Here is a 22,282-nt window from a genome sequence, read left to right on the forward strand (position 1 = left end):
CCGGTGGGTGGGTCCCTGTGGGTGTTTCCGCTTTCGCTGCTCTGCAGCTCTTAGACGCCTGCATTGCACGACCAGGTGTGCTTGACAAACAGGTGCATTGCCAAATGCAGACGCACAAACCCTGGCGCGTGGCAAAAGGCGTATTTTCATTCTCTGCTGAAGAAACTGAGGCTCAGGAGGAAAAAGGACTTGCCGAGGTCACAGCACTGAGACGTGCTCAGCCAGGCCCTCCTCGGTGGGCACCACCCGCCCTGAGTGAGGTCGCGGACTAGGAGAGTCAGGAGTGGCCCTTCCAGCTGTGGGCGTCAGCCCCCCTCACTCCTGCTGCTGTCCCATCCTCACCATAGTGCCCCAGTGTCCTCCTTCTTCCGAACACAGCCTGCCACCTCCCTCCGGCTCTTCCTTCAGCCTTATTCATCAGGCTTCTGCACTTGGGATCTCGATGCCTCCTCTCTGCCCTGCAGTTGGCCCCATTGGAAAGACCCAGGGGCTCTATGTGCTGGCTCTAATGCTGGTTCTCCACTGCTAAAGTGTGACCTTTATAATAATTTCACATCTCAGACTTTCCTCATCTCTGACATGAAGGTGACATCCTCTCACCCAGGGTCAGGGGAGATATCATGGGTAAACCTGGTAAGTATCACTGCATAACTGCCAGCTCCCACTCCTTACCCTTGGTTCCCAGCCCATCCTGCACCCCACCAGAGGCCTTGAAAAGCATAGGTTCACTACTCTCTAGACAGCTGGGCTGTGCCTCCTGCTACAAGGCTGTTCATCCTGCAGTGCTTGGCTTTTGAAGTAAGTCTGAACTTCTGAGCCCCTCCCACCTCTCTTCTCACTGAGCCCGGCTCCTGGAGACCCAGCTGCTTTGACTTTTTGAAAAACAGAGCCTCATTTTCAAAAGAGGAAATAGAGCCAACTAGTAAACTTATAAAAAAAATTTGACTTGAACAATAAAAAAGTAAACAAAAACAACATTCTGGTGCTATTTTCCCCTGTGATTTTCAAGTATACAATTCAATAATTTAATGAGAAACTGTTACTATAAATTTCTGGAGACTAGGAGACAAAACGTGGACTCTGACCTGCTCAGAAGGACCAGGAAGGATCCCAGAGTGTTTGGCTTTTTACAAAGTACTTATTGTGGCAACACACTTAACATAAAATTGACCACTTTAGCCATTTTTAATCGTACAGTGCAGTAGCATTAAGTATGTTCACACTGTTGTGCAGCCATCACCACCATCCACTTCCAGAACTTTTTCACCTTCTCAAATGGAAACTCCGCCCCCATTGAACAGCAACTCCCCAGCCCCTCCTGCCCGAGCCCCTGGGAACCACCATTCATTCAACTGCTGTCTCAACTAACTTGCTACTTTACCTACGTCAAATGAGTGGAATATAAACAGTTAATATAACATTCGCCCTTTGGCGTCTGGCTTATTCATTCAGACTAACGTCGGCAATGTTCATCCACATTGTGGCATATGTCAGAGTGTCCTTCCTTTTTAAGGCTGAGTACTTCATTGTATGTATATTACACCTTTTGTTTATCTGCTCATCCATTCACCCCAAGAGGGTGGCCTCCACCTCTTGACTATGAACACGGGAACGATGCCGCTACGAACACGGATATACAAACATCTATTTGAGACCCTGTTCTCCGTTCTTTTGGGTCTATACCCAGACGTGAAATGCTTGTTTGTGTGGTATTTCTATGTTTAATTTTTTGAAGAACTGTCATACTGTTTTCCGCAGGAGCTGCACCATTTTACATTCCCACCAGCCACGCACAAATATTCCAATTTCTCTACAACTTCGCCAACCCTTGTTATTTTTTTCCAGTTTTCGTTGTGTGCTTTACATCATGGCTTTTGACATGATGGAGAAGGTGAGTAGGAGTTGTACTTCAACAGCAGGAAGGGCACATGAAAAGCCTGGAGGTTTGCAGTGCAGGGTGTGCGTGAGGACAGAGCAGCCCACATGGGCCAAGCTCACGGCGCGTGGACAGGAGAGCGCAGGGGATGGGGACTGAAGCAGCGGCCACAGCCCCGTCACAGACGCCTGAGTCCTGGCTTGACCTGACTTGATTGATAATATAGATGGCTCCAGAATCTGGATGAGTTAGGAATTTTTTAAAAAGATTATATTTATTTATTTTTAGAGAGAGGAGAAGGGAGGGGAAAAGAGGGAGAGAAGAGTTAGAAACTCTTGCAGCCCGGGAACTCCCAACCCCAGTTATGGGTTCCTTACCCACTGTCTGATTCTATACCTCACTAGATGGGACCAGGGCAAGTTACTCTCCCTGTCTGAGCCTTAGTTTCCTCTTCTGTGTAATGAGGGTAGGAGGAGGCCTGCAGCACCGCCTATCAGAGAGAGAGTGAGCTGCTGTGGTGGGGAGGCTGTGGACTGACCAGGGAAGGCTGCCTTGCTGCACAGCTGACACGCCCTGGCCTGCTCTGGTCTGTCTGGCAGCCAGGACTCCCAGCCCTGTGGACCTTGGCTCACATCCTGTGGTCACTCCTCCATGAGTCCTACAACCAGGAGGCTCAGGGCGGGATAGAAGCCGCCCAGGCAGGTCTGGGCCACCCTGAGAGTACCTGAGCAGGCTCAGGGCTGGTCGCAAGGACTCCCCATGCACAGGACTTGGTAGTGTACACAGCCACACCTCACTGACACAGGAACGCAGCTCCTCCAGGAGGCTGTGGTCCCATGTTCATGTCACAGACGAGGAAACTGAACCTCGGCCGGGGTAACTTGCCCAAGGTCAGCAGCTAGGAAGCAGCAGGGCCGGGATTCAAATATGAGTCCCTTTGAGGATTCATGCACTCTTGGGAAGTTGGACTAGATTCATTTACTTGTTCACTTGTCATTCGACAATTATTTAGTGAGCATTTACTATGTGCCAGGTACTGCCCCAGAGTGAGTGAGGCCCAGTCTCTGCCCTGGACCTTCTGAAGGTACCTATCCAAGGGCAGGTAATGACCTCTTACTGAGCTTCTGCTACTTGCCAGGAGAACACCTAAATTCGCTCATTTAATCCTCACAGCACCCTGGAGAGACAGAGATTATTAGCTTTATTTTATGGGTAAGAAAGATGAAAATCAGAAAGGAAGTGCTTGCCCAAAGTAGCACAGTTGGGAAGGGGCAGAGTCTGTGCTTGGATGACCCAGGTGTCTGTTCTGTGTGTGTTCGGCTCAGCAGCCGTGGCTGTGGCCTGCCTAGCCTGGTGCCTGAGCTTCATGGCTGTGCTGGGGGTCTGAACTTCCTATCTAAATACTATACTGGCCCTGGTTGGTGTGGCTCAGTGGATTGAGCTCCAGCCTGCAAACCGAAAGTTCACTGGTTTGATTCCTGGTCAGGGCACATGCCTGGGTTGAGGGCCAGGTCCCCATTTGGGGGCTTGCAAGAGGCAACTGATTGATGTTTCTCTCACACATCAATGTTTCTCTCCTCTTTCTCCCTGCCTTCCCCTCTCTCTGAAAATAAATAAATAAATAAAATCTTAAAAAAAAAATGCTACCCTGGATGTCAGAAGGGCATTGGGTAGGGCCTGAAAGGAGACCCACTGCCCCAGCAGTCCAGTTCCACCATGGGCTAGATGCAAAGGAAGTCCTATTTCTGACTTACGTCTTGTCATCATAAATGAGATGTAGCTCTCTGCTGTTCCAGATAAACAAGGAGGAGAGAGGAGAGCACATAATCTCAACTGCTTTCTTTACCTAGTAGGTCATACATATACTTCAGTGATGAGTTTGGGATGCTCCTCCTCCAGGAAGCCTTCCCTGATCTACCCACCCACAGGCTGGGTCACAGACCTTCCTCTCTCATAGGCCTGGCTACACTTTGTGGTCATTGTTTTTCACACTAGATTCTCAGGACTGGGACCTCATGTGGGTCCCAGGCACCCTGTACAGCCTCTGCAGATCGAGGTGAATGTGTTTTTGAGGGATGTCTGAAGGAGGATGAGTCCTGACTCTACCCTTTCAACCGTTCCTTCCCTCTCTGCAGCCTTATTCGTGCCTTCCCCTTCTGGCTCTCCTTCTCTCCCCGAAGTGGAGGAGGAACCAGGTGCCATCGTTACCCACGCCAGGCCTTCCTTGGGTCTCAGCCAAATGCCTTGGGTGGAGGCATGCCAGAGGCAACTGATGGAGGTTTCTCTCATCCGTCGATGTTTCTCCTCCTTTCTTTCTCCCCCTCCTTTCTCCTCTCTCTAGAAAATAAATACATAAAGGCTTCAAAAAAAGAAAAAGGAAAAAGAAAAAAAGAAAAGAAAAAAGTCAGGGCCCAGCGCAGGCAGGCCGGCGCGGGAGCCGCGTCGGCAGAGAGGGGCCGCGGTTGTCTGGCGAATCACAAATCTCACGGCTCGGTTGCTGTGGCAGCGCCACGCGGACCCGCTGTGCGGAGACATCCCGTCGGAGTCCCGCGCAGAGGGAAGGGCCTCGCTGCCGGGGGCGGGCCAGCGAGCAGCATGGCCGTGAAGCGGTTCAGCGGGGCGCCCTTCGGGGTGCAGAGCCACAGGTGGGGCTGGGCTAGAGGACCCGAGGGAGAGAGGGCCCTCCAAGCAGGGCTGGAGCCTGCGGGAGGGGGGAGCTGTATGAGGGGGGCCAGACTTTCTCTGCCTCATATCTACTGCACTTCCTGGCCCAGAAGTCCGTTCATCACCATCACTAAGTTATTTAAAACCACTTCAAAAGCACCTGTAAGGTGCCAGGCTCAGAGAGGTCGAGTAGCCTGGCCCACTGCAAGTCACTCAGCTTAAAAGTGCTGGGTAGGGTTTCAGCCCAGGTGTCTCTTTATTCATACATACATATGATACTGAGTTGTATGTATATGTATATTCATATCACATACATATGCACACCACCTATTTTACACTCATATATATGAATGATATAATTGATACAGGTGATATATGATTTTGGGGATATCTATCTATCTATATAATCTCTCCCCCCCAAATCCAGAACTTATCTGTAAAAAACAGTGTATTTATTCTCACATTTAAACTTCAGTCACTTTCAAAGTACTCTTCGTTTGATGCTGTACACCTCGTGAGACATTTTTCCACTGCTCAAAACAGTTTTTGAACTTGCTGATTTTGATGCCTTTGAGTGCTTCTGCTGTTTTTTGTTTTACCTCACCCACATCAGCGAAATGCTTCCCTTTGAGGAATTTTCCATTGGGGAAACAACAATAGTCGCTTGGGGTAAGATCTGGTGAATAGGGAGGGTGGGCATGGGGGTCAATTCCGTTCTTGGCCAAAAACTGCTGAACACTCAGCGAGGTGTGGGTAGGTGTGCTTATAGTCACCCATCATGAAATGGACAAATACATTGAGTCTTCAAAAAAATTCCACCTAAGTTGAATGCCGCCTCTCACAGCAACGCCAGCTGGTATGCTGATACGGATGGGTTCCTACAACACTTAGCATGGGGAGCCTGTACTACCCAGAGGCCACCACCTTCCAGAAGATGTTTCTGGGATTTTTTTTGGGTCCCCCCTCATATGTCACCTACTATGTAATCAGGCACAGTTGTAGCATCTGGGGAGACAGCAATTAGCAAAACCTTGGACTGAGGGTTTGCATTTGTGTGGGGTAGGGAGTTTGGAATGGATAATAAACCAAAAAGAAAAATGTATACAATTAGTATACATTTAGTGTATCAGGGCTATGAGGAAAAGAAAGCTGGGAGGAGGACCTGGTCAGTGCTGGAGGGCGGAGTGGGGTTGCACTGAGAAAACGGCTTTTGGGTAAAGGCTCCCAGCATAGGGGAGGGGACTGGGCAAGGGCGGTGTCCAGGGAGAGGTAACAGGGAAGGATGAAGACCCTGAGGTGGGGGCAGCCCTGCTTACCCTTCACGGGCTGATTCTAAAGGCGCCTTCCCTACCCCAGGACCGCTCGTGCCAGGGCTGGGTGCCAGGCGCCGGGCTGTCACTGGGTCTGTGTCCTTCCCCAGGTTTGATGTCTCTGCTATCCACCCCAACCAGAAGAAGATGAGCACCTTCACGGAGGTCCCCTACTCCAGGCTGTACTCGGTGGATATGGTGAGTGTGCCCAGCTGCGCCGGCTCTCCCAGATGGTCAGGCCTCAGCCCTCGGAGTCCCCCAGCACGGTGGGCGAGCCGAGCCATGTAAGGGATGTGCCTTACACCTCTCTATGCCCCTAGTCCTTGGCATTGAGCCTGGTTCAGAGCCGGGACAGGGCTCTAGTGAAAACAGCATGAATTGGGGCCACAGAGACTGGGTTCCATTTGCATCTCTTGCGGTGACTGGCTGTGGGCTCTTGAGTGAGTTACTACTCCTCCCTGAAGTGGGAGGAGCCAATGACGGAGGAATTCACCGTGGCACCTTGGTGCCGGGCTCTGTGCTGCCTCTGGGCCCAGAGGCAGGTCACGCCCAGGTCAGGGTGGCAGCTTCGTGAGAGCTTGCCCTGTGGGTGGACTGAGTGCGTGTGGCTGCTTTAGCCTTGACTGTGCTCTGACTCAGTCCCACATAGGACCTGGGACCTATGGCTGCAAGAGCACCTGCTTCAGCAAGAAAAAGCTGAAGAAGGAGATGGGCACAGGCTGGGCCAAGGCCCAGGAAGCCACCAGGCTGACCCAGATGCCTCACTTCCAGTACCAGACCATCATGAAACAGAAGAGGCTGCAGGTGAGGTCCCTAGGCCGTGCCCCTCCCCACTCCAGGGGAGGCCTCAGTGTCCTCCAGGGCCCAGGTAGAGCTCACCCTTTAAGGAACACCATCATCCCCAGGTTCCTTCCTGCGTGGACATCCCCAAGTGTAAGGTTTTCACCTTCTCTCTTCTCTTGGGACAGAAGGAAAAGCTGGGGCCTGGCTCCTACAACTTCAAAGACTTCTTAGAACAGCTGCAGCAGAAACCGTGCAGCACCCGGGGGCTGCTCAGCTCTGGGGAGGTCCGCTTCCGAGGACCCATTGGGGTAGGTGCTCTCCTGAATGGAGTGGGAGCCTTCCTACCCTCTGCTCTCCCCGAAGCCTGGGTGGGGCTGGAAGTGCCCCTCTCGTCCCCTTTCCTCCCCAGGCTTGGCCAGGCTCTCCCTGGGGTCCCCACAGCCCTCAGCTTCCCAGTGCCACGGCCTCAAGTCCACTGGCTGTTGTGTATTCCTGCGCCTGTCCCCCAACTAAACTGGAAGTTTCCCACTGGCAGGGATGGGTCTGGTTCATCTCTGAGTCCCCAGCAGAGAGCCTGGCATACATTCGGAGCTCAGCAAACACAGTCATCTTTATATCCAGCCATCCAGCCAGAGAATCATGATGGCGCACCCACTGCGTGCCATGCACTGTTGTTGGTCCTGGGGACCCAGCAGTGATGAAGACAAGGTTCCTGCTCTCCTGGAGCTGGCATCCTGGTGCTAGAAACAGCAGAATAAAGAAGCAGGTCATGTATGATCAAGCAGGAAACTTGAGACGGGAAAGGGGTCCGAGAGTGACAGAGGAGCAATTTATAGGGTGGTCAGGGATGGCCTCTGGGAGGAGGTGACATCCAAGCAAAACCTGCAGGACACGAGCAACTGAGATTCACAATATCTGTGAGAGGGCATGCTGGGCGAGCAGGAACAGCAAAGACTAGGGCCTGAGTCAGACCAGCAGGCAGGAGGCAGTGTGGCCAGAGAGGGTGGGCAAGGAGGGAGAGAGCAGAGGAGGGAGGGCCGGCCATGAGGACCTTGCAGCAATGTGGGGGCTTCTGGTTCGATTCCAAGTGCTGTGTGAGTCAGTGCAGGGTTTTGACAGGAAGGGCTTGACTGATGTGCTCAGAGGTACACCCTGCTTCTGGGGGTGAGGGCTGGAGGCTGTAGTGGTCCAGATGGGAGGCAGTGGCCGTGGGAGGTGGGGGTAGGCTGGGCCCACATGAACACCTTGTGTGTGTGTGTGTGTGTGTGTAGGGGGCACTGAGTGGGGTTCAAGCTCAGTTAGGTAATGAGAGAGAAGGCAGGAGTCCCACCACACCAGGTGAGTGCTGTGGTTCGCTGAGCGCCTCACCTCCCAGGCCCTCACACCCTCTGTGCCAGGCACACTTGGCCCTCTCCCAGCTCCTCACCTGTGCCACACTCTTGCAGCTAGGGCTCTGCGCCTGCTCTTCCCTGTTGTCAGAAATGCCCTTCTCCCTTGAGTAGCCCTTCACCTGAAGATCTCCCGCTCAGCCCTCAGCTCTCAGCTCCAAGGTCTGACCTGAGCCCCACTAGGTGACATCTCCCTTTCCTGAGAGTCCCTGTTGTGGTCGCGTGTTTAGTGTCCCCCCCTCCCCACACTGGACATCAGCCCCTGAGGGTGGACCACATCTGCCTAGTTACTGCAGAACTCTCAGGTCCTAGCAGTGCCTGGCACCCACTCGGCACACTGTTATCTGTGGATGACCTGCAGGCATGCCTGCGGAGTACCAGGCTCTCCAAAACATTCTCCCTTTTTGCATTTGCTCCAGATGAGGCCCTGGAGGCTCAGAGAGGATGAGCACCTTGGCCCCAGGCTGCGCAGCTGCGAGCGAGGAACATGCAAGCCCCCACCCAGGGCCTCTCCCCCACACCTCACCACTGGGAAGCCTTCTCTGAGGCCTGGAAATTCCTTCTCCCCTTTTCCAGGGGACAGTCACCTGCATCTTCAGGTTCAGACACTGTAACTGCAACTCAGGGAGAGGGGCTGCCTGCAGGCATTTAAAAATGAATCATCACCTTCAAGTCTGAAGTCATAGCTGACCCCAAACACAGCCCTTACCATAGCCAGACACTGTTCTAAGGACTTCAGTGCACTCATTAACTTAATCCTCACAATAACCCTGTGAACTAGGCACTGTCATTACCTCCACGCGCTAGATGAGAAAACTGGAATACAGAGGGTTTCAGGAACTGCCCAGGGTCGCAGAGCTGCTAAGGGACAGAAGCAGGATTGAATGCAGGTGTTCATGCCTAACAATGCACCGTACGGTAGGCTCGGCTACTGTTCCTCAACTCGCTGGGAAGGGCGGGGCCTAAAGGCAGAGCCCAGCTCAGCTGAGGGCAAAGGAGTTGAGGGAACATATTGGATACTGTGTGTTTGCTGCCTGTGTTCCCAGCTCCCAGCTCTGGGGCATCTGGGAGTGCTGGCTGAGCAGGGCGACACTGCCATGGTGGGTCCCTCAGTTCCAGCTCTCTTTTCCCTGGTGGTGCCACTACCTGCTCCTGCAATGTCCTTTCTGAGTCACTCTCACAGGCTCAGCCCGGGACTGGGACAGTGGTTCAAGGCAGTGTCACTGCTGGGGGTGGGGGCAGGGTGGGGCGTGAAGGCAGTGCCTGGGGGGAGCTCAGGTCCAATACCTGCTTTTCTCAGTGGTGGTCTTGCTGTGAGACCTGGGCTGGGACCCTGATGGCCTCTTCTGGTCTCTGGTCCCTACTGTTGACCCACCTCCCACCCCCCGCCACACTGCAGATCTATAAACATCACTTCCCAAAGCTGTGGGTGCCTGCCTTGGGGTCCCGTGACTCCTTCCCCCAGGAGGATGGGGTGTCGAACCCTGCAAAGGCAATGCCTTCTCCTCTGGTTTCTGAACCCATCCCCCACTGGCATTGGGTGCTGCTGCGCCTCCCCCCACCCCCATGCACCCTCCCTTCTCTTGGCTTTGGGGACCCTGGGCTCTGCAGCCCTGAAGTTCCTCTGCCAGCTTCTCTCCATGACTCCTCTTCCCCAGCACCCACCGCCTGGGAGATCTCTTTCTCCCAGCCAGGCTCCATGCAGATGGTTCCAGATCCCCCGCCCGGGGTCTCTCAGCACCTCAAACTCTGCAGCCCCCACCCATCACATGCCAGCATCTCCTGTTTTTCCAGGGAATGGCTCCACCCAGCTGCCAGAGCCATGAACCCCACACACCTCGCTCCCCTGCAGTCCCTGGGGTCTGTGTTCTCAGCCTCCTCCCTCTCTCCTCCTCCTCTGCCTCCTCCTTCTCTCATCCCTACTGCCTCTGCCCTGGCCCAGACCACTGCCTCCCCCCCCCCCCCCCCGCCCCAGGGTTGGACTCTGGATGGATTCGCTGGTCTGCTACATGGCCAGCACCTCCTGAAGCACCCGCACACCTCAGAATCAGGTCTTACCCTGCCTCAGTGGGGCCTCTAGGGACCTTCCCACCTTCTTCCCCACATACCTCTCCCAACTGACCTCACAGTGGTGTTCCAGCCTCCCTGCCTTTGCCCCTATGCCTGGGGGAACTGCCCCTTCCCCACACCCATCTCCTGGGATCCTTCTCACTCTTCAAGGTCCAGCTAAAAAAATCTTGAAGTGCCAATTCCTCTATTCCCATGCACCCCTCCCGCCAGAATTAAGCACTCCTCCTGCCTGGATCCCAAAGCTCTGACAGCATACTATTCTATTTAAAATCATGGGCTTTCTCCCTGGCTGGTACGACTCAGTGGCTTGAGTGCCGGCCTGTGAACCAAAAGATTTCTGGTTCGATTCCCAGTCAGAGCGCATGCCTGGGTTGCCGGTCAGGTCCCCAGTTGGGGGTGCTCGAGAGGCGACTGTGTCTTTCCCTCTCTTCCTCCCTCCCTTCCCCTATCTCTAAAAATAAATATGTAAAATGTTAAAAAATAAAGTAAAAGCACAGGGTTTCCCATCAGCCCAAGTGTGTTGCCACACCTCTAGACCTGGAAGGAAGGGTGAGGCTCTGCCAGCAGAGTGCCGGGCACTGGGCCCAGGAGCAGGGCAGAGGTTACTCTCACCCCTTTTACAGCCGTCACTTTTAACGCCTCCTCCCCACCACCCCCGCCCTGTGGCGCTCACTGCCCTCCTACCTCGGTGCTTACTTGGTGCCTGGCAAACCGTAGGGGCTCGGAAAGATCCTGGGTTTTGGAGCTGGAACCCTCAAGCTGCCCCTTTCCGGAGGTGAGGCCTTGGAGCCAAGGATTGCCTCTCTGAGCCTCAGTTTCCCCATCTGTTAATTGCGGATGGCGCTGATTTGATCTCATCCGGTTGTCTTCAGGACCGAGATAGTAAGCTGGTGAAACAGCTAAAATGTGAGGCCGTGGCCCAGCTTCCTACCTTGGGGCTTTTCTGTGGAACACACTGGAAACCCCCGGCTCTGGAAGAGGGCAACGTTCAGTTGTGTTCCTCTGAGGGCGAACAATTCGGACACCCGCAGCGTCCTGACTCCTCCAACAGAGTCCCTGTCCCCTCCGCCCTGCCTGGTTTGGGGCTCTTCCTCCTAGAGGAGTCGAGGTGGGAAGGGCTGAGCGATCGTGGAGCGGGAGCGACCCCTGGTGACCGAAAGATGCAGAGCAGCAACGAACATCCTGCTGGTTCTCTGCCCAAGGACCCCCACCCACCTACATTGCAGCGTGCCTCTCCTGGCACTACCTACAAAGAACATATTTCCGACCTTGGCAATCAAAGTTCCAGAAGGTCATTCCAGCCTTCCAGTCATAATTCTCAGCCTTTCTCACCTCTTCCTGCCCCCTCCAAGACAGCTGCCCCACCATGGGCTGGGAACTGTGTAAGAGGCTTTCTGGATGCTTTAAAAATTTCATCCTCATTACTCTGGAAGAAAGTATTACTATCCCCACGTGACAAAGGTGGACCATGAGGCTCAGAAGGATTAAGTGGTCTGCTCAACATCACTCAGCTAGGAAGCAGCAGAGTCAGGATTCGAACCCAGGACTCCGGATCCTTCCTGGTCACAGCAATGTTCATGACACAGTGTGAGACCCTTTCATGCAAATGCAGGGCTATAACATGGGTGCAATGGATGGAATTTCGGAGGCCATCAAAGCAAGCAACTGTCTGAGGTGACAGGTGAAGGAAAGCTTCATTCCCAGGAGAGAAGAGGTGCAGGATCAGAAGAATTGCCCATGGGAGAGAAGGCAGGAAGGACATTTCTGGTAGCAGTGAAACAGCACGAGTAAGCACAGGCAGGGAGGCTGGCAGAGCGGCATGTGTCTGGGGACCCGCAAGGACCCACGTAGGCAACATGAGCTGATGAGGCAGAGAGCCCTGGTGAAGGGTCGGAGCGTGGGCCTGAAGGTCTGATTGGCGGCGGAGGCTCGCGGGACAGCGCTGCTGTGTGTTGGGAGGTGGCTGACCCCCAGGGTCCCTGAAAATCCTGTTCCCCTCTTGGGGGCGTGTCTTCCTCAGGGGCGCTTAGCACAAAGAGTGGGACTGATGGCCTTCATGTCCCCCCTCCCCCCACAGAACTACTACCCAGGCCCTGGAAATTATGGCGAGAAGGGCAACCCATACACGAAGCTGGAGGAGAAGGCCTGGAACCGGTCTCATTCCGAGGACCTCCTGTTCAGGATGACCAACAAGCCACCCTCCTTGGTTCATCAGGTATCCCCCTCACCTGGCCAGGCCTGGCCAGGCCTGGCCGCCTTCCTACACAGTTCTGGGGACAGGCTCCGGGTGCAGATGGGAAAAGCGAGACCCCGAGGGGGCGATGCGCCCGCTTCAGCAGCCCTCCCGCAGGGACTGTCATCTGTGCTCTGTTCCAGGGCAGTGGTCTGGCACCATGCACCTACACCCTCAAAAGCGGCATAGAGGCCTGCCTGGAACGATCCACGGGCACCCGAGGCCCCTATGACATTTTCACTGGTGATCGAAGCAAGCCCCAGCCATATGGACACTACTCCATGCAGGTGTGTGCCCGGGTGGGACGGGGGCCATTCCCCAGCAGGATGACAGGCCTCACCTCCACTGGGAGCACTGCTCTGCGTGCCAGGCACTGTGCAGGGCCCTCCTCACGTCCTGCACGTTTCTCCCTCGCAGTGTTAGACGGGACGCTGAGGCTGGCCCACCGCAGCTAAGGCCCAGGGCTGGGGTTTGAATGCCAGCATGTCTATTTGACTTCATTGCCAGTTCTCACTCCTCTGCACTGGCGTGAATTCCAGGGGCAGTGCCGACAGCCACAGTGCCAGGATGGATGGGTGGCAGACTGGCCACACAGCCTGCAGGGACCTTGCCAGCTCAGGTCTGGGTGTCCTGCCGTCTGGGACAGACTTCCAGACATCACAGACCCCGCGGAGCTGGCTGGGTTAGTGGCACACTGCTAACAAGGCAGGGAACTGCAGGGCCAGGAGGGGAAACTGAGGTGGAATTTTAGCTCCATCCTCCCTTTCCTGCACCTAGGAAGTTCCTGTTGTGTGACCTGTACCACCCTATGCTTTGTCTTCTTCATGCTCATAGCAGCTGGACTTAAGCATCTGTGTGATCACCTAGTTTTGTCTCTGCTATGCATTCGCTCAGTGTGTACATTTAGGCCAGGCAGTAGTCTGGGTGCAGGGGAGACTTGCCCCTCTGGCGTTTACATTCTCATGGAAATAGAAACACAGTCCTGAGTAAAACACCGTGTACCATGCTGCCAGGTGGTGAGTGCTGTGGTGAAGGGCGTCAGGAGTGCTCATTGGTAAACAGCCGTGAACTGAGCCTTCCACCTGATGTTGGCTCCGCGGGCCTTTCCCTGACCGGCTACTGGGGTGCACCCGCCCAGCGCAGCAGGGACCTCGGGACCTTCCTCAGGCCTGGTAGCCGGTGTCCATTCTAGATGCAGTACATTCAGAATGAATTCTGAATGAATTTTTTATTATCTAAAAAACAATAGACTTTATTTCTAGTTTAGGTTCACGGCAAAAGTGAGCGGAAAGTACCGAGTTCCCATGTGCGTTCTGTCCCCCTTACACGCACATCCCCTCCCCCGCTGGCGCCTCGCCCCAGAGTGGAGTGCTGGTTATAATCCATGCAGCCACACTGATGCGCCCTCACCGAAGTCCGCAGTTTACACAGGCGCCACTTTCTGTGGTGTTCGTTCATTCTGTGGGTTTGGACAAACGTACCCACCATTGTAGTGTCGCACAGGGTAGTTTCACTGCCCTGAAAGACCTCTGTGATCCCCCATCACCCTGGCTTTTAAATATCTGGACTACCACGCCTGCGTAGAGCTGTGCCTAACTCAGTAAGTGTTCCTCACAGGAGTGAAGGAAAGAAGGACTGGATAAACTCCAGCTGGATTGTAGGGTGGGGCACGTGGCGGTGGGAGGGGGTGGTGCTAGGGGCTCAGCCAGACTAAGCCCCGCCCGGGCTGGGGGATGCTTCTCCGTCTGCCCGGGGTGGGGCTGGCCACAGCAGGTCCTCAGGCGGGTGGCAGTGAGGGCTCCTTGTGTGGCCACCTGCTTTCCTCTGACTGCTGGTGAGCATCCAGAGAGGGGAGCGTGGATTGTCCTGGCATAACAGATACCCTTTCCCCGCTCTGTTTCACAGAAAAAAAAGCCCAGGGAACTGGTGGATTTTAAGAGCTTCGTGGAAGAACTTAACTCCCCTCACTATAAGAAGCATGGGGTGTTTTCGAAGCTTTCCCGCTACCCGACAACCCCTACAGAGAAGATTTACTGGTGCACCCTCAGCCAGTGTCCTGGAAGACTAGTCAGTGTCCTCGCCAGGGCCTGCCTGCCTTCCTCTCTGGCGGGGTGCTGCTCCCGCAGGGCTGGGGTGGGGTGGGGTGGGCCGCTGTCTCACGGGGAAGCTCAGGCTCGGTGTCAGTGTCGGACCCACCAGGTCCCAGCCTTGCACCCGCCAGCCAGTCCTGCTGGCTGCAGCCCTCTCGCTCTCCCAGCCTTGGTTCTCGCACTCCATCTAACCAGGAGCAGGACCAGCGCGCAGTGAGCTTTAAACGAGGTCAAGGACTGGCGCCCACAGTGAGGAGCCTGGTACCCAAAAGGGCCTGGCTGGCACTGATCTCTACCTTGTCCCTCAGAAAATAAGGGGGACCCTGGGCCAGGGCAGAGTGTGAATGAGGGCTGCACACCTGCCCCAGCCGAGGGAGTCTCAGGCTCCGGATCTGTTGTCATCGGAGTAGGCCCCTGACCCTAGCTGAGTATCACCACCCCCCGCCCCCCGCCCCCACAGGGTCTGCCCCCTTGGAGAGAACTGCTGAGGGCTTGGGAAGGAGTGGGGCCCGGGGAAGGAAAAAGGGTACCAGTGTTTTCTGCATGCCTGCTCTGGGCCAGGCACCTTCCGGCGCTTTCCCCCATGGAGCCATTACCATTTGCACTTCGCAAAAGGAAACGCCCCCAGAGATAGGAAGGGATCTGCCCAGGCTCCCCCAGCGATGGCGTGAAGGGGCAGGTGGGAGCCCCACTCGTCTAGCTCCGGAGTCTGAGTGGCTTCTCTCCCCAGACTGGGCCTGGGCATCTCTCTGGACTCCGCTAGGCCTGGAGGCCCTTGGGAACCTGGAAAGAGGTGTCAGACTAGTGGCCAGGGGTTCGCTCGGGCATCATGGCTCATGAGGGCACCAGAGGACCCTGTAGTCCTGGAGGGTGGGCTCCTGGTGTGTTGGGAGGTGGCTGGGTACCTCCCAGGGTCCTTGGCCGGAGGCCCAGGGAGCCCTCACCTGCCCTGACCCCAGCTGATCACCGCCAGACCTCCCGGCTCTCAGTCTTCATTCCCTACCCCTAGGGTCCCAGTATGTGGATGCCTCCGGAGAAGAAGTGCATACACACCAACCAGCCGCCATTCCTGCTGTCCTCCAAGCGGACAGGCTTGCGGGTCTACCAGATGCTCCTGGGAAGCTGGGTGAGTGGGTCTCCATGGGGCGATGAGCATTCCCAAACCCTTCTTGCCCCTGGGAACTGAGGCTCTGAATGAGTGGATTCCCCCTCTTTTCTCTGCTATTGCAGGGACCACATGTTGAGAACTACTATGCTACATCACCCAGGAACCAACTCATTCCCTTACTTTTTCCCTGGAACATCTTTCCCTCCCTCCATTCTCTCTGTGAATATTTCTTGAGGCCTCAGGGGCAGCTCGTGGAGTTGGCCCATTTCTCATGCCCAGTTGGGCAAGGACCCCTGGTGTTCCCTTCCTCTCCCCTCTCTGCCCCTCCCCAGAGGCAGCCAGCCCCACCACCTGTGGGATGTAATCTCCCTGTCCTGCCTGGCTCTGAACACTGTACCTTTTTAAGGACTCTCCTAGGAACATCTGGGCTGTAGCTTATTTGCTTTCTCATTTCACTCCGCTCCTCCACCCCCAAGCCCCACCCCCACTCCTTTGAGGAGAGAGCAGCGAGCCTCCCGCCTCCCCTCCCCACCTCCGCACCTCCCTGAGCAATGGTTTCACCCCCAGCGTGCCCACAGCCTCCCCCACCTCCGTCCTACCTGATTCTCATGAGGACCAGCTGGTCAGTCCCCTGAATCCTTCCTTCCCTCACCTCCAGCCTGCATCTCCTGTTCAGAAAAGAGTCAAAGGACCGTGCCATTGTCCCAGGGCTGGCCAAAGTGGGAGGGGCTGAAGTGAGGTCTGGGTTCCAGAGTCCCAGCTCTGCCTGTGCCCAGTTCGGGGAGCCCTCTGCCTGCCCACCTGGCTGGGAGCCTGCTCCCCCACGAAACAGGCCTTTCCCTTGTTGGCCGCAAGTTCAGCTTCACAGGGGACTAGTGTTTGGCTCCTAACATCTCCCAGCTCACCCTCGGCACTGCTTCTCTGCAGACCGCTGGGTCCCTGTTCTCCTGCCCTCACTAGTCACCCTGGGCAGGTTGCATCTCCTCTCTGACCCTCTGTTGGTGCCTCCTGTGTCTGAGGCCAACCCAGGTGTCTGGGCGCGATGGTGTGCTAGTTTCCTAGGGCTGCCATAACAAAGTGCAAGATGGTTTAAAACAGCAGGAGTTTATCCTCAGTCTTGGAGGCTGGAAGTCTGAACCCCAGGTGTCAGCAGGGCTGTGCTCCCTCCGAAACCTGCTGGGGAGAATCCTCCCTGGCCTCTTCCTAGCTGTGGTGGCCAGCAGTCCTTGGAATTCCTTGGCTTGCAAATGCATCCCTCCTGTCTCCGCCTCTGTGTTGTGAGGCCATCTTGCTCCTGGCTCTTCTTGTCAAAGGACCCCAGTCACCCTGGATTAAGGGCCCGCACTACTCCAGTACAACTTCACCTTAACTAATTGCATCTGCAACTACAGTATTTCCAAATAAGGTCCCACTCTGGCGTACTGGGGGTTAGGACTTCCACGTATCTTTTGAGGGGGACAGAGCTCAACCCATAACAGGTGGAGTAGAGATGCACCTGGGGGAGGGGAGGAGGCCTGAGATCAAGTGTCGGGGCAGGTGTCCAGCTGGCTAACATCCTGCCTTCCTGCCTCCTGTCCCCGGTGCAGAACCCTGTGGGTGTGGGCCGCTACTTCAACACCTGGCCGGTGGAGACGAAGGACCAAAGGCAGCGATACCGGTCCCTGTTCTTGGGAGGATCCAAGCGCTACCTCTCAGACCTGAACTGGGACAAGTTCATGCAGTGAGTGCCACTGGAGCTTCAGCAGAGGGGCCAGGGGCGGAAGGGCTCACTCTGGGGTGGGCGGGGTCCTCCCCCACCTTGTGCTTGGTTCCCATGGGAACATAGCTGCTGCCCCTAGTGCCAGGCAAACAGCTGTGGCAGTGGAGAGAGTTCAGAGCCTGGCTCTGCCCTCTCCTGGCTGTGTGAGCTGGGGCATGTCGCTTAACCTCTCTGAGCGTCATTTCTCTCAACTGTCACACGAGCAGAGGACTGTGGAGAGTGAAATGAGATGCTCTGTCTAAAGCAGTGGTGAGGAGAGGGATGGCATCACCACTAACTCCTCCTCTCACCGCCCACACGTTCTGGGCTCTGCCTTGCAGGGCTTCACCTCCTGGAATGAATCTCTGTTTCTCAGTGTTCACAATGGGGCTGGTGAAAACCATTAGAGGAAGTTTTGTGAAGCCAAAAGGAAAAGTGCATGAAATACCATGGCTAGCTGTGAAACAGGTCACAAATGTTAGCAGCTGCCACGTTTCATGGACCCGAGCGGCCGTCAGTTGCCGTGTGTTCTCGGTTTCAGAAATGGGAAAGCGTGAGTGAGCGTGCACCTCAGTGCTGATCACTTGTTGGATACCCTGGTGAGGGCACGAGGACCAGGCTCTGGGGCTCAGAGCGCTCAGGGAAAACCAGCTTTTAAGTGTTTATTTTTATCGAAATAGTCCTGTGTCTTCCTCTTTGATCTATTCCCTGAGTAGGTGGCTTCCATAGAAAAGGTAATTGAGGGTAACATTTTTGATAGGCTGCATTCCTGAAAATTTTTTTTCTTACCTGTGCAACTAGTCAATAGTTTGTTTGGAAATACAATTTTAGGTTGGAAATGATTATCCCTCAGGATTTTGGGATAATCATTTGGGATAATTCAGGATTTTGGGATACTTGCCTTTGAGTTCCAAGTGTGGTGGCTAGAACCAGGCGGTTCTGATGGAAAAGCTCTGGAGGTCGTCGGTTTGGCCTCGCACCCAGTGTAGGGTCCCCCGGGAAGCACAACCAGCAGCTACCTGTTCATCCCTCTGGGTGCTCTTCAGGGATGGGGGGCGTACTCTTTTCCAAGGGACCAGTTCCATTTTCTTTTCTTTTTTTTTATGTCTTTTTAAAGGGAAAGGCTTACACCTTTTACTAAGGGGAAGTGCCCTCCAACTGTGGATTACAATTCAGATCCTACTCCTTAAAGCCACGCATGGAGGACAGCCAGCGGTGGCCAGAGGGCCCAAAGGACTGCGGACAAATCTGGGGACGGGAGAGTAGAAGAGGGAATGGAGGGGTCTTGGAGAAAGGACACACGGGAACGCATGGGAGGAAGAGAGGTGTGGGGATATGCCGGGATCACTTTTACTGGAGTCATCTACCTGGAGGTCGTGGTGTCTGCTGGAACACCTGGAGCCAGATACCTTTTGCTACGAGAGAGAGCAGTTATTCTGAGAATTCAAGTTGGCCAGTGACGTGAACACGGGAGCCAGACAGCAGATGGACCAAAAGGGTGAAACATGGTGGACACTTTTGGGACCCTTCCAATCTAAGGTCAAAGTCCCTGGCTCCTTGTTCATTAAAATCCAAAAGGAGGCGAGAGAGTGTGAAATCTGTCATGAGGCAGCTCTAGGTCCCCCCCAGGAGTATTCCGTCTCCACCCCAGGATGCTTCTGGAAGCTTGGCAGGGCCTCCGGCGATAAGGACCCCTGCTGGCCTGTAAGCAATATGCATCCATTGGAATGGTACCTGTCTCCCCCAGAGTCACGCCTTGTAAACACACCCGTCTAGCGCAAAGGTGGGGCTGTGGGCAGTGACCACAGTGTCTTGAGCTGTTTTTCTGTCGGCGAGAGGTTGGCTGGGAGGATAGGAGGTCACTGTCCCTAGAGAAGGGAGACTAGGACGCCATAGCCTCAGCCATAAACCCACATGATGATTGAAAAGTACTCCAGAGCCTGAGTGTGTTACAAAAGCAGTTTCTTTTTCACTCATGGAAAAATGACTGTTTTGGAAGAGGTAACACTGTATTTATTCATAGACAACATGAATCTGTGTAAAAATCATACTAAAACCTCAAAAAAATAAAAAAAAAAGCCCATAAGCCAAACTAGACACAAATTAGATTTAGTAAGTCAGCTTATTTAGTAAGGTTTTGGGAAGTTCAACATACCAAAATCAACTATTTCTATATACTAGCAATAAATAATCAAAAATTGAAAATGCCCTTTAAAATCGCATCAAAACTGTGCAATACTCAGGTTTAAATTTGACAAAAATTATACAAGCTCTGTATGCTGAAGACTACAAAACACTGACGGGAGGAATCAAGACCCCAAATAAGGGAGAGACCTGCTGTGTTCGTGGGTCAGAGACCCCGTGTTGATGAGACGGGTTCGAAGCAATCCCAGTCACAGTTTCAAGTTGACCAGTGTATCCTGAAACTTACAGGGAAGAACGGAGGCCCGGAAATAGCCAAAACGAATTTTAGAAAGAGGAACGGAGCTGCAGAATTAACATTACCTGAGTCCGCAGTGTGGAATGGGTGTTTAGGTAGACAGGTGAAAGGAATAGAAGTTGGAAAGCCCAGAAACACACACACACACACACACACACACACACACGGACAACTGATGCTGAACAATGATGCAAAGACAACCCAGTATAAAAAGAGTGGCGTTTTCTACAAACGGTGCTAGAACTATTGGATGTCGACATGCAAAAAATAAAAAGAACCATGACCAATGAGACTTGCATCATGCACAAAAGTTAACTCAACCTGGACCATAGACCTAAGTGTAAAATCTAAACTATGAAACTTCTGGAAAAAAACATAAGAGAAAATATTTGAATTTGGGGTTAGGCAAATATTTCTTAGATACCAATTTAACTACTTATCCAAATGTTTAACTAGTTAACAATTTGTTCAACTGGATTTCATTAAAATGAAACACTCAGGCGAGAATGGGTAGGGTTTACAGGAACAAATTTAAAGGACACATGGACAAAAACTAGGGGGAGGGTGGTAATGGGAGGGAAGTGGGGAGACTTGAGTGGGTGGGCTGGAATGGGAGTAAAAGGAAGAAAACTGTACTTGAACAATGATTAAAATAAAATAAAATAGAAAAAAACAAAAAAGAGAGAAATGCTTGTTCTTTTAAAAACACTCTTAAAAAAGAATGGAAAGACTAGCAACAGATAATATTTGCCAGTCATAGAGCTGATAAAGGACTTATATCCAGAATTCAGTCACCAAGAAAATGCAAATTAAAATGACAATGAGATACCACGGCCCACCTGTTAGGATGGCTGAAATCAAAGTGCCTGGCCACGCCCAGCGTTGGTGCCGTTGCTGGGATGGCCTGCTCACACTCTGCAGGGGGGAATGCCAGACGCTACAACCCCTTTGGAAAACAGTTTGGCGAGATACAAAGTTAACCACACGCCTACCAGATGATCCAGCCACTCCCCTCCTGGGTATCTCCCCAAGAAAGGAAGGCGCTTGTCCATTCAAAGACTGTATAGCAATGGTCCAGCCGCTTTATTCCTAATCGCTCCAAAGTGGAAACGCCCCAAATGTCCATCAACAGGCGAACGCAGAAGTATTCGTGGTTTATCCATACGTGTGTCAACACTGAGCGAACGGCACACTTACAATACGTGTAGTTGACTACATGTTCATTATACCTTAATAAATTGTTACAGTTTGGAAGATGTTAAGGAAAAATGTGATGGAGGATCCTAGAAAGGACTCCAGAAAGAAAAGGAACACCAGTGTTAAAATTGGTGAAATTCAAATAAGGGCCGTGGTTAAATTAACACCAGGCCAGTGTTAATGTCTTGGTTTGACCATGTCCCTGTGGTTTTGCAGCAGATGCTACCATTAGGGACGCTGGTAAGGGGATAGGAAATCAGTACTATCGTCCTAACTTTTCTGTGAGTCTAAATGAATTCAAAATAAAGGGTAAAAAATATACAATAAAAACGTTAGACCTCTTTTACCTCACAGAAAAAGTACATTTTTCAAATATATTAGCTGTCATATTACCGACAGTTACTGTCACCATAAAGCCAGCAAATTTGGAGTGTTTGCCTTTTGTAAGACACACCTGTGAGACAGCTTTAAATGAGGCAGTTCTTTTAAGTACTTGGCCACGAGGCACCAACAAACTTCTGCTACAGAAGCCATGTATGCGGAGAAGGGACAGCCACCTACTGGAATGCAGTGAAAGGTTCTCTGGCCACCCAGGAAGGCTTCCTCCCACCGTGTCCAGAGCTGGCGCGCCTGCCTCTGCCGGCCTGGCTTGGGCTCTCCGAGCACCACAGTGCTGCAGGACTGGGTGCGCCTGCATCCTTGTCTCGCTCCCGAATCTCTTCCACGCGGCCTTCCAGCAAGTCACCTGGCCTTCCCCATCCTGGAGCTTCACCTTCCTTATTTGTAAAACGGACATGGAAATGGACCTGCTTTCGTGACAGGATGGAGAGGATTAAATGGGACATTGCGTGTTGTGTGCGATTCAGATGTAAAGTGGGATCGAAGGCTTAAACTACAAAATGTGTTTTAAGAAACATTATAGATGTCTCCCTCCCTGTTTATGGAGAATTCACAAAACCCAGATTTGTGAAACTGAACAACTGGAAAAGGAGTTTCCTAAGAGGGTCCTCTCAAATGACTTTAGGAAGGAACGCCCACATCACAGACATTTTAGGAAAGTGTCTGCCGTGTGTATCTGTGCATTTGCACACGACTTTATTGCACTGAACTCAACTCTTTTCTCTCTGCTCATTTAATTCTAACAGCCCTCCAACAGTTGGGAGGAGCTAAACTGCCCTACCAAGTGGTCCCAAATACAGGGTCCAGCAGAAGTAACGCCTGTTGAGTGTGGTTGGTAGGGTAATGAGTGTAATAATTTATTGTTTTATTTGAACATTTCACCTTAAATGTCATATGGTGTGCTTGAGTGTGATACTGTTATGTTGCAGAATGACATGCTTATGATTTTGTAATAAAAGATTTTGTAACAAAAAGGGGCATTATTT

The 22,282-nt window shown here is 53.1% G+C and overlaps 1 protein-coding gene across 2 annotated transcripts; it reads left to right on the forward strand.

Moving 5' to 3' along the window:
- The first annotated feature begins 209 nt into the window (after positions 1-209).
- LEXM (lymphocyte expansion molecule) lies at positions 210-18,842 on the forward strand. Of its 2 annotated transcripts, none has more exons than XM_036026153.1 (10): positions 210-633; positions 5,961-6,048; positions 6,490-6,654; positions 6,819-6,941; positions 12,169-12,306; positions 12,468-12,611; positions 14,230-14,391; positions 15,424-15,540; positions 17,109-17,242; positions 18,378-18,842. In XM_036026153.1, exons 2-10 carry the CDS (start codon positions 5,998-6,000, stop codon positions 18,448-18,450), a joined length of 1,107 nt encoding a protein of 368 aa, XP_035882046.1. In that variant the 5' UTR covers positions 210-633; positions 5,961-5,997; the 3' UTR covers positions 18,451-18,842. The 2 variants fall into 2 exon arrangements, with proteins under 2 accessions (XP_035882046.1, XP_028369669.1); XM_028513868.2 differs by lacking the exon at positions 210-633 and adding an exon at positions 4,271-4,521.
- The last annotated feature ends 3,440 nt before the right edge of the window (positions 18,843-22,282 follow it).

This window comes from Phyllostomus discolor, chromosome 5 (assembly GCF_004126475.2).
Source record: "Phyllostomus discolor isolate MPI-MPIP mPhyDis1 chromosome 5, mPhyDis1.pri.v3, whole genome shotgun sequence".
NCBI lineage: Eukaryota > Metazoa > Chordata > Mammalia > Chiroptera > Phyllostomidae > Phyllostomus > Phyllostomus discolor.